Below are 15,261 nucleotides of genomic sequence, written 5' to 3'. Positions count from 1 at the left end.
CTTTCTCACATACAGTTTTTAAAAAGAAAAAAAAAAAAAAGTTTTAGAAGAGAATATTTTGTCATTCACCCTTTATCCTTGACCTTCCAGGGAAGTTTTAAAATAATCAAAGGAAAAAGGCCACAGAGTAAGGGCCTGAGAACTTTCACTTGTGCACCTTCTCAGGAAGTTGTTAAATAAATGGAAGGGCAGGACAGGAAAGTTGGGTAGCTTTGTTCTTCTCAATGTGATTTCTTTACTTGGTTTAAAGTATAAAACTTAAGCAACAACAAATAACTACATCTAAAGCACACAGCTTGTTCCCTAACATCATTTTGCTAAGAGACCAGTAGCTCCTGGACTCTGTGATCTTTTTCTGTTGGTTCAAATCCTAAGACTGTGTTGTCTGTGAATCATGTTGAAACAGAGAACTTCCAGTTCTTAAACAAAACCCCTTGTTTCAACAATGAATTTTGGAACACTGGAAAAAAACAAAATTAAATTTAAAAAAAAAAAACAGACACTAAACTAATAAATAAATACTATGAAAATCTTTTCAGATCACAAACAAAACAAAACAACCCTTGGATGGGACCTAAAATTTGGGTTATTCTGAGTTTTGCAAAAACAGCTTATTACATTTTAGCAAATCTCCAAGGTGTACACAAGGTGTACTTTGCACTTTGGTTCTGAGATGCACAGGTTTCAGTTATTTCATGTTAAATATGGCCAGCCTCTCCACACAGTTCCCCATTCCAGTTGTCACAGTATCTTGACTGTGAATAATACTATAAAGTGCAAACTTCCAATTTTCACAGAACATTTCAGTTATCACAGTATATTAACTGTACTGGCATAACATAAACTTCACGTCTAGCTCTTCAGTCTACAAATCGTTACATAAATAACAGATGTGTATCATAATCAGTGAGCGATAACATTCCTTCTTATAAAGCCTAGGCTAGGTCAGGGAGCACCTGCCTTTCAGTGCAGGCACAAAACATGTACTTGTGTTGCTTCTCTCTCTCTCTCTCCCTATGAGACACCCCCATGTGATGTTTTACAAAAGTGGGTATCTGAAAGGGAGAATGGGCCAGCAAAGAGGAAAGCAGAGCAAAGAAACCAAGACTGGTAACACGGAAAGTGAAGTTCAAAACAAATGTAAGAGCGTTCTAGAATAGGGAGCTGTGGGAATGTTGACGCCGCTACCGTTCAAGATCTTGAATACCTGTAGAAAAACTGATATGCAGTCAAAGAACCTAGTGAGGGCAAATTTATCAATGTGAATGAGGGTAATGGTTGTGACGGAAAGTTCTGACAGTGTCTCTGAGGAAGTGACGCTGGCAAACAACGTCACATTCAAGGAACTCTGGAGACACTTTACAACATTGAAAGGGCAAAGGATAAAATGTTGGGAGCTGATCCATATTAAGAAAGGATTATCAAAGCTCCTCAAGACAGAAAAGAGGCTTCCTGAATATCCGGTGACGTAGGAAGAAGAGAAGCACTATTCAAACTACTCTAGGTAAAATTGTTGCAAAGAAATAAGACATTTTAATTTTTAATGTTTCTAGTGCTTTAAATTTCAGTGTACTAAATACTCATTTTACAGTTTTTTTTAAAATTTCCCTATAAATTTATAACCAATGCCAAGGGAGTTTTAAATGCTTTGAATAAAAGGTTTTTTTTTTTTTTTTTTTAAGTTTATTTATTTAAGTAATCTCTACGCCCAACGTGGGGCTTAGACTCATGACCTCGAGATCAAGAGTCGAATGCTCTCCTGACTGAGCCAGCCAGGTGCCCCGATAAGATGTTTCAAAGGTCACAGAGCAGTCATAATTTTTCCTGTTGATTATTAACATCACTTGCATAGTTCGACCTTGCGTGATCATTTTGACAGTCCTGCATGTCCGTGCAAAGCAAGATCTACACTAGTAGTTACTAGTGTAAATGGATGGGAAAGCACATGCAAAAAAGAGAATAAACTAAACCCAATCGTTTCTTCTCAACAGGGCTGCCATAAAGCCTTGGTCAAACTCAAACTGAAAAAAAATACTGTGGATGACATTTCTGAGAGTCTGAGGCAAGGGGGAGGCAAGTTAAACTTTGATGAACTTCGACAAGATCTCAAAGGGTGAGAATCACACGTTTTGAGGCCCTGGGAAATTCCTATATAAACATAAGTTCTTGGTGACACAGATATATCTGGCCTGAGTACTAAGAGAAATGCTCTTTTTTTCAAAGGAGGTGTCTTTCTGGAATGTATCCTAAGAGGAGGGCTGGCCCTGACTCAGCAGTTTCTCCTTTCTTCTGCATCATGTCTCTGTGTGTTGGACCATGTACATGAATGATTTCCTCTGTAACCTCTCAATAATTTCAGGAAGGGCCATACTGATGCAGAGATCGAGGCAATATTCACAAAATATGACCAAGATGGAGATCAAGAACTGACCGAACACGAACATCAGCAGATGAGAGACGACTTGGAAAGAGAGAGGGTGGGTCTAGTTTAGAGCCGGGTTTGATTCAGCCCTCACCATGTTTCAGACACCATGCTAAGTGGTGGATTACTGAGAGTCTCTCTGTCTCTCTGCCTCTGTCTCTCTCTCTCTGTCTCAGTTTATGTAGTAGTACCCGGCACATTCCAAAAAGGACATATAATGTAATAATATGTAAAAATATAGTAGATTGGCATAAATGCAAAAAATCAAAATAAAAAAATGAGGTGAAACAAAAGTGAAATTAAAACTAGACTAAGAAGCTAAAAATGCAAATACATATATGCTTTTTAAAGACTGAGCTACAGGGGCGCCTGGGTGGCTCAGTGGGTTAAGCCTCTGCCTTCAGCTCAGGTCATGATCTCAGGGTCCTGGGATCGAGCCCCGTATCGGGCTCTCTGCTTGGCAGGGAGCCTGCTTCCTCCCCTCTCTGGCTGCTGCTCTGCCTACTTGTAATCTCTCTCTCTCTCTCTCAATCTGTAAAAAAAAAAAAAAAAAAAAAAAAAAAAAAAAAAAAATTAAAGACTGAGCTACAAATTCGGCCCTAATAAGCTTTCTGGTCATCAGCTTGAAAAGGGAAACCTAGGAGTTAGATACTTCACAGTGTCCATGAGAGTGAGGAAAACAAGATTGCTCAGGAGATATAAAGCTAGTTGCTCTATAAATTAACACTTACAATAAACAAAACTAGCAGCTGCCTTCCATCTGAGTACTTATCATGAAATGATCTTTTAACATTAACTTTAAAAATAAGTGGCTAAGGGGCACCTGGGTGGCTCAGTGGGTTAAGCCTCTGCCTTCAGCTCCGGTCATGATCTCAGGGTCCTGGGATCGAGCCCCTCATCGGGCTCTCTGCTCAGCCGGAAGCCTGCTTCCCCCTCTCTCTGTCTCCCTTTCTGCCTACCTGTGATCTTTCTCTGTCAAACAAATAAAATCTTTAAAAAAATAAATAAATAAATGGCTAAACAAACCAAAAACATCCATGGTAATTGAGGTACAGAGAATATAGGTGAATAATATTCTGTGCAAAAGTCCCTTTTCTATAAGGAGATAGTATTGAATAGCAGTTTCTAAACTGCTCCACAGAACAGTGTCAGTAGGTGGGAAACTTTACCAGGTATAGTGAAATGTGAACAGGACAGTGAGTAAAATCATCTTTCACCAGGCTGTATTTAGTTAAAATTTTTATTCTAAGATTATATCCTCCCTACTTTGTAGCTATTAAATGTGTTCTCTTTTATGAAAAGGGGATAATATATTTCTTCATTGGCTTTTGTTGTTGTTATATTTTTTTTAATGTTCTTTCTTGTCCAAGCAAGTTAGCAGGTCCATGCTGGTCATTAAAAATGGGTTTTGAAAATTGGCCAGTCCATGAAATTTAGAAGAGTGGGAATCACAGTCTGGTGCTAAATGGTACATGCCCATTTGCCATTTGCTTAAGCCCACAGTGAAGCTCTGTGGGTCTCGCTGTTCCCGCTCCTCACTCAGTGATCCCTTGTTCTTCAGGAGGACCTGGATCTGGATCACAGCTCTTTACCACGTCCCATGAGCAGCCGAAGTTTCCCACGAAGCCTGGATGACTCTGAGGAGGATGATGATGAAGACAGTGGGCATAGCTCCAGAAGGAGGGGAAGCATTTCCAGTGGGGTTTCTTATGAAGAGTTTCAAGTGTAAGTATTAAGGAATTGGCAGAATTTGGACTGACGAGTTCAAAGGAGACCAAGCAGCTTCTCTTACCTCTCAGTTTGATCCTTTCCATACTAAAAAAGTTTCTTATAGGAAAATTAGCAAATAAAGAAAAACAAAAGAAAACATTAAAATCTCTCCTATTCCCACTAAACCAAAGTGCCAGTTAACATATTGGGGTTTTTTTTAAGATTTTTTTTCTTTTTTTTTTTAATTTGACAGAGATCTCAAGTAGGCAGAGAGGCAGGCAGAGAGAGACGAGGAACAGAGATCACAAGTAGGCGAGGGGGGGGATGGGAGGGGAGCAGGCTCCCTGTGGAGCAGAGAGCCCGATGCGGGGCTCGATCCCAGGACCCTGGGAATCATGACCTGAGCCGAAGGCAGAGGCTTTAACCCACTGAGCCACCCAGGTGCCCAACATATAGATGTTTGTATCTCTATTTACATGTGTTTATTTCTTTTTTATGTTTTTATTGCCGTAGCCCGTGGTATATCCTAAAGGATGTTCCATGTGCACCTGAGAAGAATGTATGTTCTGCTGTTGTTAAGTGGAGTGTTCTATAGGTGTTTATTAGGTCTAGTTGGTTTATAGTGTTACTCAAATCTCCTATTTCCTGTTGTTCTGCCTGTTTGTTCTATCTACTTTGGGAAGTGGGTTATTAATGTCTCCAACTATATTGGGGCTCCTGAGTGGTTCAATCATTAAGTGTCTGCCTTTGGCTCAGGTCATGATCCCAGGGTCCTGGGATGGAGACCTGCGTCAGGCTCCTTGCTCAGCGGGGAACCTGCTTCTCCCTCTCCCTCTGCATGCAGCTCCCCTTGCTTGTGCTCTCTCTCTCTGTCAAATGAATAAATAAAATCTTAAAAAAAAAAAGTCTCCAACTGTCATTATTAAATTGCCCTTCCTTCTTTTCTGTAAGCTTTAGCTTTGTGTTTTTTGGAACTCTGCTTCTCGGTGTATATATGTTTACAATTGGTACATCTTCCTAATAGATTGACCTTCTATTCATTATAAAATGTCCTACTTTATCTCTAGTAAGATTTTTTTTTGTTTTAAAGTCATTCTTGTCTGATATTATTATAGCAACTCCAGCTTTCTTATTACTGCTTTTTGCATGATATGTCTTTTTCCATTCTTTCATTTCCAACCCGTTTGTATCTTTGAATCTCAAGTGTGTCACCTGTAGACAGCATTTAGTTGGATCTGGTCTTTTTAGCCAGTCTCATAGTCTTTGCCTTTTGATTAGAATGTTTACTTCATTTACATTTAATGTTATCATTGATATGGCTGGACTTACATCTACCATTTTATTTTTCATTTTCTATAGGTCTTATGTCTTTTTTGTTCCTCTTTTTCTCCTTTATTGCTTTCTTTTCATAAAGTGGATATTTTCTAATGTAATATTTTAATTCCATTAATAGTTTTTTTTTTCATTACATTTTTCAGTTATGTTTTTAGTGGTTGCTCTAGGACTTAACATACACAAATCAATTTATTAGAATCTACCTCAGATTTATATTAACTAAATCTGAGGAGATATAGAAATATCCTTCCTATTTAACTGTTAACTCCTCCCCTTTTTGTGCCATTATTATACACATTCCTCTATATACGTTAGAAATCCAGTATCACATTTTTAGAATTACCACTTCATATAATTTTATGTCCCCTAAAAGAGCTGAGACAAGAAGAGAAAGTATATATTTATAGAGTTCAGCATATTCGTTTTTGTACTTACCATTTCTGGTTCTCCTTATTTGTTTCTGTGGATTCAAGTTACCATCTGGTGTCATTTCGTATTCCAGTACAACTTTGATCTTACCCACCTCCTTTGTCCTGGTATTATCAAATGTTTTATTACATTTCTATGTGTTATAGGCCCAACAATACAACTGTGTACATATTGTCTTGCACAGTCCTTTTGAAATCAGTGAAGGAGAGAAAAAAGGAAAAGGAGTATGCATCTATATTGTTTTTTACAGTTACACAGTAACATGTTCCCATGCTCTTTGTGTTTTCATGTGGATTCTAATTACTATCTGGATCACTTGCTTTCAGCCTGAAGAACTTCCTTCACTATCTCTTCTAAAGCAGGCCTGCTGGGGGACCTGGGCGACTTTGTCGGTTAGGCCTCTGCCTTTAGCTCATATCATGATCTCAGTGTTCTCAGATCAAGCCCTGTATCCGGCTTCTGGCTCAGGAGGGAGTCTGCTTCTCCCTTCCCCTCTGCCCCTCCCCACAACTTCTGTGCTCACTCTCTCTCTTTAAAATCTTTAAAAGTAAAAATAAAAAATAAAGCAGGCCCACTAGCTAGAATTCTCTCAGTTTTTCTTTATCTAGGAATAATTTTATTTCCCCTTCCTTTTCTTCTTGTCTCCACTATTTCTGATGAGACTATAGCTTAATTTTACTGAGGTTCCCTTGTATGTGATGGGTCACTTTTCCGCTTGCAAGATTTTCTCTGTCTTTGTCTTTCAGTATTTTGACCATGATCTGTCTGGATGTGGATCTCTTTGCAGTTATCCTGGTTAGAGTTCAATAAGCTGCTGGGATATATAATATTTTTATCAAATTTAGGAAGTTTTCAACTATTATGTCCTCAAAATTTTTTTAAAGATTTTATTTATTTATTTGCCAGAGAGAGCGAGCAAGCATAGGCAGGCAGAGTGGCAGCAGAGGCAGAGGGAGAAGCAGACTCCCTGCTGAGCAAGGAGCCCGATGTGGGACTCGATCCCAGGACACTGGGATCATGACCTGAGCTGAAGGCAGCCGCTTAACCAACTGAGCCACCCAGGCATCCCGAGTCCTCAAATATTTTTTGCTGCTTTCTCACCTTTCCTTCTGGGAGTCCTATCCTATGTATGTACTGCTATCCCACGTCTTTCTTCACTCTTTTTTCTCTCTGCTCTTCAGATTACATAGTCTCTGTCCATCTTTCTTGGGGTGCTGATTCTTTCTTCTGCCAGCTCAAATCTGCTGTTGAAACCCTTTTAGTGACTTTTTCATTTCATTTATTGTACTTTTCAACTCCAGAATTTCTCTTAGTTTCCTTGAAATTATTTCCTTGAAATAATCTGCATCTCTTTGTTGATATTCTCTATTTGATGAGACAGTGTCATCATACTGTCTATATGTTTTTAAGCCTGATTTCCTTTAGCTCTTTGAATATATTTGTAATAGCTACTTTTAGCTCTTTGTCTACTAAATCTATCTGGGCCCCCTCATAGGCAGTTTCTGTTGCCTCCTCTTTCTTATGTATATGTATGGGTTACATTTTTTCTGGGTTTTGGGTTTTTTTTTTGCATGTCTTTTTTTTTTATTGAAAACTGGAGATACTAAATAAATATTATAGCAGTTTAGAATACTAATTTTCTTTCCTCCTCTACCCCCAGGCTTATTGTATTTGTTGTTTGCATGCTTGTTTTTTAATGAAGTCTGTTCCCCCTCACCCCACACTGTGAAGCTTCTGATGTTGCTTCTCAGTGGGCACAGTTGTGACCACGTGACCAGAGACAGTCCTCTTGAAAAGACAGTGCTTTTAGGAGGGCTCCTCTCATTGTCTTTCCCGATCTCTCTGTGAAGCTTTCCACCTCTGTTGATATTACTTCCACCTCTTAGCTTCCACTAACTGAAGCTGGTTGGCTGATTGGTCTGTTTTCAGTAATACCTCAGGATATAAGCTGTTCCACACTCTGACCCAGTTCAATCCCGGCCCCTTTGCAGGGGTAGTTTCTGAAGCCAGTCTTCAGCAGTCTTCTTAGCTGTCTCTTTCCCTGGTTCTTTCTGATAAACTAGCTGGTAAACAATTTACCTTTTTATCTCATAAGGTGACCAACCTCGTCTTAACAATCTCCATTTTGAGGAGCACTCTTAGGCTTAGCACTTTCCATTTCTCTTGGAGGAAGCTTTGGAGCCCTGTGTTCTGTGGCCTGACTCTCCTCCCGGGCAAAACCTCTGTACCACAGCCTCAGAGCTAGGGGCAGGGACAGTGATCTGCTTCCCAAAGTGATACCCCTGTTTCATGAATAAGCCACTGGGCTAGGATGGCAGCCTTCAGCCTTCTTAGCTTTCCTGTCCTGGCATGGAAACTCCACCCTACAGTTGGCACTTGGGTAGAGAAAGAGAACCTCATTCCTCTCAGCCACTCTTACCTTAGATTAGGTCCTCTGCAACATGGATTTGGAGAGGAGAAATGCAGCAGCCCTCCCCTCCCTGGGAGATCCCATAGCCTCCTACTGGGAGCTGAAGGGAGTGGGGGCCCTGTGTCCTTTGCCAAACCCAACTGGAGTGACACTTCTGTCACAGTGAGCTGGGGAAGACAGAGAGGGAACAGACTGTAGCTCACATGTCATAGACTCTCACTCTTCTTACAAATCCAGTGGATTTTCTTAGTAAATGCTGCTTCATTTTCAAGATTTACAGAATCTTGAAAAAAGAATTTAAATAATTTTCAACAGCTATGGTGGTTTCTCTGGGGAGAGTACCTATAGAGCCCTCATGGCATCATTCCAGAAGTTGTCTCCTATTTCTCTGTTTTTAAAGCATTTACATAACTTTTTATTCAAATCATTAGTGAGCAGTGTTTTCTAGCTACTTTACTTAATATATTGTGAACATTATTATTTCATTAATTATTCCATCACCATATAATTTCTGGTGTCTCCTTGGAATTCCATTTTATGAATGAATAATAACATATCTGAATGATTCTCTGTTAATTATGATCATTTTTTTTTTAAAGATTTTATTTATTTATTTGACAGAGAGAGATCACAAGTAGATAAAGAGGCAGGCAGAGAGAGGGAGAGAGGAGGAAGCAGGTTCCCTGCTGAGCAGAGAGCCCGATGCGGGACTCGATCCCAGGACCCTGAGATCATGACCTGAGCTGAAGGCAGCAGCTTAACCCACTGAGCCACCCAGGCGCCCCTTATGATCATTTTTTAAAAAGATTTTATTTATTTATTTGAGAGAGCAAGAGAGAGAGCACAAGCAGAGGGAGAGAGAAGCAAACTCCCCAGTGAACAAAGAGCCTGATGTGGGGCTCAATCCCGGGACCCCAAGATCATGACCTGATTCCAAGGCAGACAACCAACAGAGGCACCCAGGTGCCCCTAATGTAACCATTTTCAGTGAACCACTATTAATAAGCAGAACTCTAATGAGTATGCTGATAGCCCAAAAAAACACACATATACATATTTCCTTTAGAAATTTTCCCAAAAATGGAACATCGAAATAAAAGTTAAGCATATATTTTTAAGACTTCTAGTACAACGTTGACTTGCAAAAAAGTTGTGCCAGTTAGCATTCCCGTCAGCAATATGTCAAGTTATCGCTAAAGTCTGAGACTGCTTAGAACTGTTTCAGATTATCATATTGTTTAAGAAAAGAAACCTTAGCACTTCCATCTGAAAAGCCAAATGGGTCGAAAAGGCAACCAAGGGCACAAGGTGGCTTTGACCCGCTCCCCTGCGGTTTCCCACAGCCTGGTGAGACGAGTGGACCGCATGGAGCACTCCATTGGCAGCATCGTGTCCAAGATAGACGCCGTGATCGTGAAGCTGGAGATCATGGAGCGGGCCAAACTGAAGAGAAGGGAAGTGTTGGGAAGGCTGCTGGATGGGATAGCAGAGGTAAGTGGCCACGTGACACAGAAACACTGATTCAGTAAAATATCAGGGTAGTCCTATCTTGTAACCTTTAATCTGAGACGTTTTTTGAGATGTCTGTGTAACTGCAGATCAGGGCAATCAGATGACAATCTGGAGCTGTTATGTAATACTGCAAGCACTGAGGCTTCTGCCTTCCCTGAATGGTAGAATTGAGCAAAAAAGTTATTCCAGTAGTTTAGGGAATTGCTATGTATGCTCTAAATTGCCGCGTCACTTAACGAGAGATAATTTGGCCCCTTACTTTCCTAGGGTAACTTCTAAGCACAAAAGTATGCATCGTCCTACCCCCAACATGGTGTCTCTTTTTCCTTTATTAGGATGAAAGACTGGGTCGTGACAGTGAGGTCCACAGGGAGCAGATGGAGCGGCTGGTGCGGGAAGAGCTGGAACGCTGGGAATCGGATGATGCAGCTTCCCAGATAAGTCATGGTCTAGGCACACCCCTGGGACCGAATGGTCCACCTCGCCCCAGAAGCTCCCGCCCTTCTTCCTCCCAGTCTGCAGAAGGATTAGAAGGTGCAGGTGTAAACGGGAGTTCCAGTATCCACGTCTAGGACGTGTGTTAGAACGTGTTCCTAATCGGTGAGAAAGGGGCTGTCTTGCGTTGGCGGAACAAGTACACTATTTATATGCCCCGCCCACCGTGCGATGCTGGTCTTTGTGACCAGCTGTTAATGCTTTTGCACTTTAATTTATTTTAGATAAACCTTGCCCATGGATCAAAGAAGATTTTTTTTTCCTCATGTAAGAAATCTAGGTGTAAATACTGAGTCTAGAAAAAAAGTCTTTGTAAAGTATATGGAGTGGTACGCCTACTTGCTCCCACGGGTGGGTCTTCTCAGTTGACAATGAAGTAGCCTTTAAAGCGAGGAGAGATCTGTTGGAAGGCTTCGGAGTTTTATTTCCAATCACAGAAGTCAGTATTGGCATTTTTGCCCAGTGTGTGCTGGGAAAGTAGGGGCATTCCTTCCCACTCCGGCTGAGCTCATGGACGTAATATATCTCTTTCTTTTAAGAAAGGAGCCATTTATTTCAACTACCTTCCTGGGGTAAACTTTTCTAAAAGATGAACTGGAAAAGAACTCCAAACCAGAGAATGGATATGTAGTCAATATGCTAGAATTTGTATGAATGTTCCTGTATTTCATATTTGAAATTTGAATGAATTGTTCCTGTATCTGATGTCTGTGGGAATAACTGTTTGACTTATTCACAATATTTTTGCTCTGAACTGCATGAAGCCAAAAGTGATTGATTGTGGGTTAATATGTCATCTCTAACCATAACGTGGGAAAATTGGAAGGAGCCCAATTACTAAGTTTGACTTAGTCTAATAATTAGTTTAATATGAAGGTTTGTCCATATATTCTCTTCCCAGGTAGCCCAGCTTATTTGCAACTGATTTTAATGTTGTAACTGATCTGGGAAGGCCAACTTACTAAATGTTTTAAGTATGTACTGAAGGTTTTAACTCAGCAGATATGTTCATTTTACACAAAAATTTAAAGGAGTTTTGAAATGCATACATAAATATTATAAAACTAAAGTTTGAGTTTTATGCTGTTTTGAGAATATAAAACTCAAATGCTCTTTTTTCTTATGGGGGGGGGGGCGCGTAGAGCAACAGGGCGAGAGAGAACCTTAAGCAGGCTCCAAGCTCAGCAGAGAGCCCAACACAAGGTTCAGTCTCTTGACCCTGAGATCATGACCTGAGCCAAAATTAAGAGTTGGACATTTAACCAACTGAGCCACCCAGGCACCCTTAGGACTCAAATACTCTTGATCCTGCATCTCAGAACTAGAATTTCTCATCTAAATGGAGCTCAGTTTAATCAAAAGGAGTTTCTGGTATTGAAAATTTCATTAACAGAATGTATCAGCCAAAGTTTGAGTTTGCAGCAGGTTTTTTTTCCCCATTAAGAGAGGATCTCTCACCAAATTAATGGAGAAGAAATCTATTTCTCAACAAAAAATAAAGATCTTATTTTTCAAAAGTGTTGAATAAGGTGACTGTCCCATGAGCTCATGGGACAAGCAAGAGTGAATGCAACGTTGATGAGTTAACTCCGACTCGGAGAACATGAGAAGATAGGCCCATGTTTTAGGGCCTTGTTTTGAATTTGCACGTTGTTCACGTAATGGGTAGAATATGTCATCAAATCTTCAATGAAAACATAAGCGAACAAACCTTTTAAAGCTAGCTTCCAGAGAAGTGGTACACATTGGGTTTCTTTAACAGGATTTCTCCTGGCTTTCTTTCGAATATGCTACACAAAATTCTTTATTACTAGGTACTAAAGTTTGCATTCCAGGGATACTGAGTGCACGTATGTATGTCTGTGTACTGTGTTGTCACATGTAAACAAACTTCAGTTTGAAGTGCAGCCATTATGTGGTATCCATGTGCATCGACCATGTGCCATATGTCAGTTATGGTCACTGGAAAGTCTTCTTATGTACTTCTTATTATACTGTTCCTCATTTCACCTGTAAGATTTCACAAAATCCCTTTTACCTGTAAGTTACATATTTTTTTCTTTTTAGTCATGGAGCATTCCCTTCTCATCCCTCTCCTATCATCCTCCCCTCTGTATTTGTGTTATTAAGATGTTACATAAGCAAGTCTCTCGACTGTTGAGAACTTCATTAATGTGTAATACTGAGCACTTTACTTCTCAATAAAGACTTGGTATAATAACAGATGTGATAGTGGTCTGTTTCCTAAGTAGAAGCAGCTGGGTAATTTGTATCGACACTTATTAGTAAAGGCTTAGACTTTGAAAAAGGTATCTTCGTTTTTTTGTGTCCCAAGAACAGTATGATTGACACATGACTTCTGCTGAATGTGCTTCTAGGAGGTTATTCTGAGGATTGTGTAGTATTTCCTACTGTGCAGCACATTTTACTTAATGCTTTTCTATAGTTAAGAGTTAGCTCTAATATTTCTGTTATTTGAAAATTTTGAACATAATTTCCTCGTTGGCTTTTCGTGAGTTCCTCTGTGGGTATAGAACAGGAGTTGGAGTGTTGAATGCCAGGTCTACAGATAATTTTTTTTTTAATTTTGTTTATTTTGCAAAGAGAGAGAGAGTGCGTGAGCAGGGGGGAGGGGTAGAGGGAGAAGGAGGGAGAGAATCTCAAGCAGACTCTGCTTGAGCGCAGAGCCCAGTGCAGGGCTTGATCCCAGGATCCTGAGATCATGACCTGAACCGAAATCAAGAGTAGACCATTTAACCGACTGAGCCACCCAGGCGCCCCTATAAATACTTAATTTTATTCCGAACTGTCAGATTCCCCTCCGGAATGACTGCACCAGTCTACAAATTCCACAACGTGCATGAGATAACCAGTTTTATGCATACCCTCACCAGCATCCCTACCGTCTAGCTTCCTACTTTTTGTTAATGGCATGGTTTTAAAGTAAGGTTTCATTTTATTTTGCATTTCTCTGATTCCTAATTCCTAAGGTTGTCCATCCCCTCACATAATTGTTCAACATTTGGGTTTGCCTTTTGGTAAGTTGCCCGTTCAAACTTTAAAATCTTACACTTTGATCTACTGGGAAACATATTGTTTTTGTTCATTGCTTATTTTTCTACTGGGTCATGGCCTTTTTGTTGATTTGCCAATCAACAAATCAAGTTCCTTGTTGTATGGTTTAAGTACTAATCCCTTATCAGTTTTGGACTCTTACTAGTATCTCTCATCCAACTGATAACTTTGTCAATATTTCCTTGGTTTTTATATTAAAAAAATCCATCAATTTATTTTGCCTTATTGTGTTAGGGGTTTTGAGACCTTTGTATGGTGAGAAGCTTTTATTTATTAAACTTACAGTTTTACCTTTCACATTTAATACCTTATATAAGGGTAACCTTGTGTAAGGCCCACAGGTGTTTTCTCCATACAATGAGCCAGTTTTGCCAATATTCTCTATTAAGTAAGTTACTTTACTTTGTTAGTTCATGATGTCTTTTCCATTTCATGTATAAATATGTGGGGGTTTTTTTTGTTTTTTTTTTTTAAGATTTTATTTATTTATTTGACAGAGAGAGATCACAAGTAGACAGAGAGGCAGGCAGAGAGAGAGGAGGAAGCAGGCTCCCTGTGGAGCAGAGAGCCCGATGTGGGGCTCGATCCCAGGACCCTGGGATCATGACCTGAGCCGAAGGCAGAGGCTTTAACCCACTGAGCCCCCCAGGTGCCCCTGTTTTTTTTTTTTTTTTAAGGTTTTATTTATTTGGCAGAGAAATCACAAGTAGGCAGAGAGGAAGGCAGAGAGAGGGGGAACTAGGCTCCCCGCTGAGCAGAGAGCCCCGTATGGGGCTCGATCCCAGGACCCTGAGATCATGACCTGAGCTGAAGGCAGAGGCTTAACCCACTAAGCCACCCAGGCACCCCAGAATTGCATTGAATTCATTGATTATTTTAGGGAGAACTGACATCTTAACACTATCAGAAACTATTCTTTTTTTTTTTTTTTTTTTTTTATTTGACAGAGAGAAATCACAACTAGGCAGAGAGGCAGGCAGAGAGAGAGGAGGAAGCAGGCTCCCTGTGGAGCAGAGAGCCCGATGTGGGGCTCGATCCCAGGACCCTGGGATCATGACCTGAGCCGAAGGCAGAGGCTTTAACCCACTGAGCCACCCAGGTGCCCCTATCAGAAACTATTCTTTCTTTATTCGGAACTTCCTTAGTGTCCTTTAAGTGTCTTTTAAAATTTCTTAAAGATCTTATGCATTTTTAAAATAGTTTTATTGGTACTATGAGAATCTGTTATATTTTCTAGTTGGTTATTGCTGATATAAAGGGAAACTACAGATGTTCTATAAATTAATCTTACATATATCACATGTGTTAAACTCCTTTACTAACTCTAATGGATTCTGTATTGGTTCTTTGGGTTTTCTGGGGAGGAGAGGAGCTCATTTGTAAGTAAGGACAGTCCTGTGTTGGAAAGTAGCAGTGAGAGTAGTCATGCTTATTTTGTTTCTGGTATTAATGGGAATGTGTTTTACTGTCCTAAAACAAAAGCCAAGCCAAGGACTTGAGTCCCGATAGTTTATCCGGGAGGTGATTCTACCAACTAGAGCAGGAGACATAGTGAACCAGGAAAGGAGGAAATGCCAATTTATATACAGGTGCGTTATGGAAGGTGCCTCTGGAGGCAACGGGAGCTCAGTTCCACCTCTGAGGACACTACAGAATGCCTCCCATAGTTCTCTGTCTGAAGAGCCTAAGGCCAGAGTTTAATCCATTGGCTCTGGTCCCTGTTGGTGGAAGGGTAGACCCTCCCCCACCCCCTTTCTGGCTATGCTTGCACTCGGGCCAGCAGGCTCTTAGCTTTGGAGGCCTCACAGCAGCAAAAAGCGAAGAGATCTGTGGTGCAGGCTTGAGGCAGGGTGTTGGCAGCATTATCCGAGCT

The 15,261-nt window shown here is 40.4% G+C and overlaps 1 protein-coding gene across 1 annotated transcript in view; it reads left to right on the top strand.

Annotated features, from left to right (window-relative positions):
• PKD2 (polycystin 2, transient receptor potential cation channel) overlaps window positions 1–12,536 on the top strand; it is a 66,016-nt gene extending 53,480 nt beyond the window's left edge. The window contains exons 11-15 of the mRNA XM_045991461.1: window positions 1,992–2,113; window positions 2,360–2,477; window positions 3,984–4,147; window positions 9,650–9,797; window positions 10,154–12,536. Of these exons, the coding sequence (XP_045847417.1) occupies window positions 1,992–2,113; window positions 2,360–2,477; window positions 3,984–4,147; window positions 9,650–9,797; window positions 10,154–10,390 (789 nt within the window). The 3' untranslated portion in view covers window positions 10,391–12,536. The remainder of the gene's footprint in view (window positions 1–1,991; window positions 2,114–2,359; window positions 2,478–3,983; window positions 4,148–9,649; window positions 9,798–10,153) is intronic.
• The last annotated feature ends 2,725 nt before the right edge of the window (window positions 12,537–15,261 follow it).

Source organism: Meles meles, chromosome 2, assembly GCF_922984935.1.
Source record: "Meles meles chromosome 2, mMelMel3.1 paternal haplotype, whole genome shotgun sequence".
NCBI classification, from domain to species: Eukaryota; Metazoa; Chordata; class Mammalia; order Carnivora; family Mustelidae; genus Meles; species Meles meles.
This window is presented reverse-complemented; position numbering and strand designations above follow the sequence as displayed.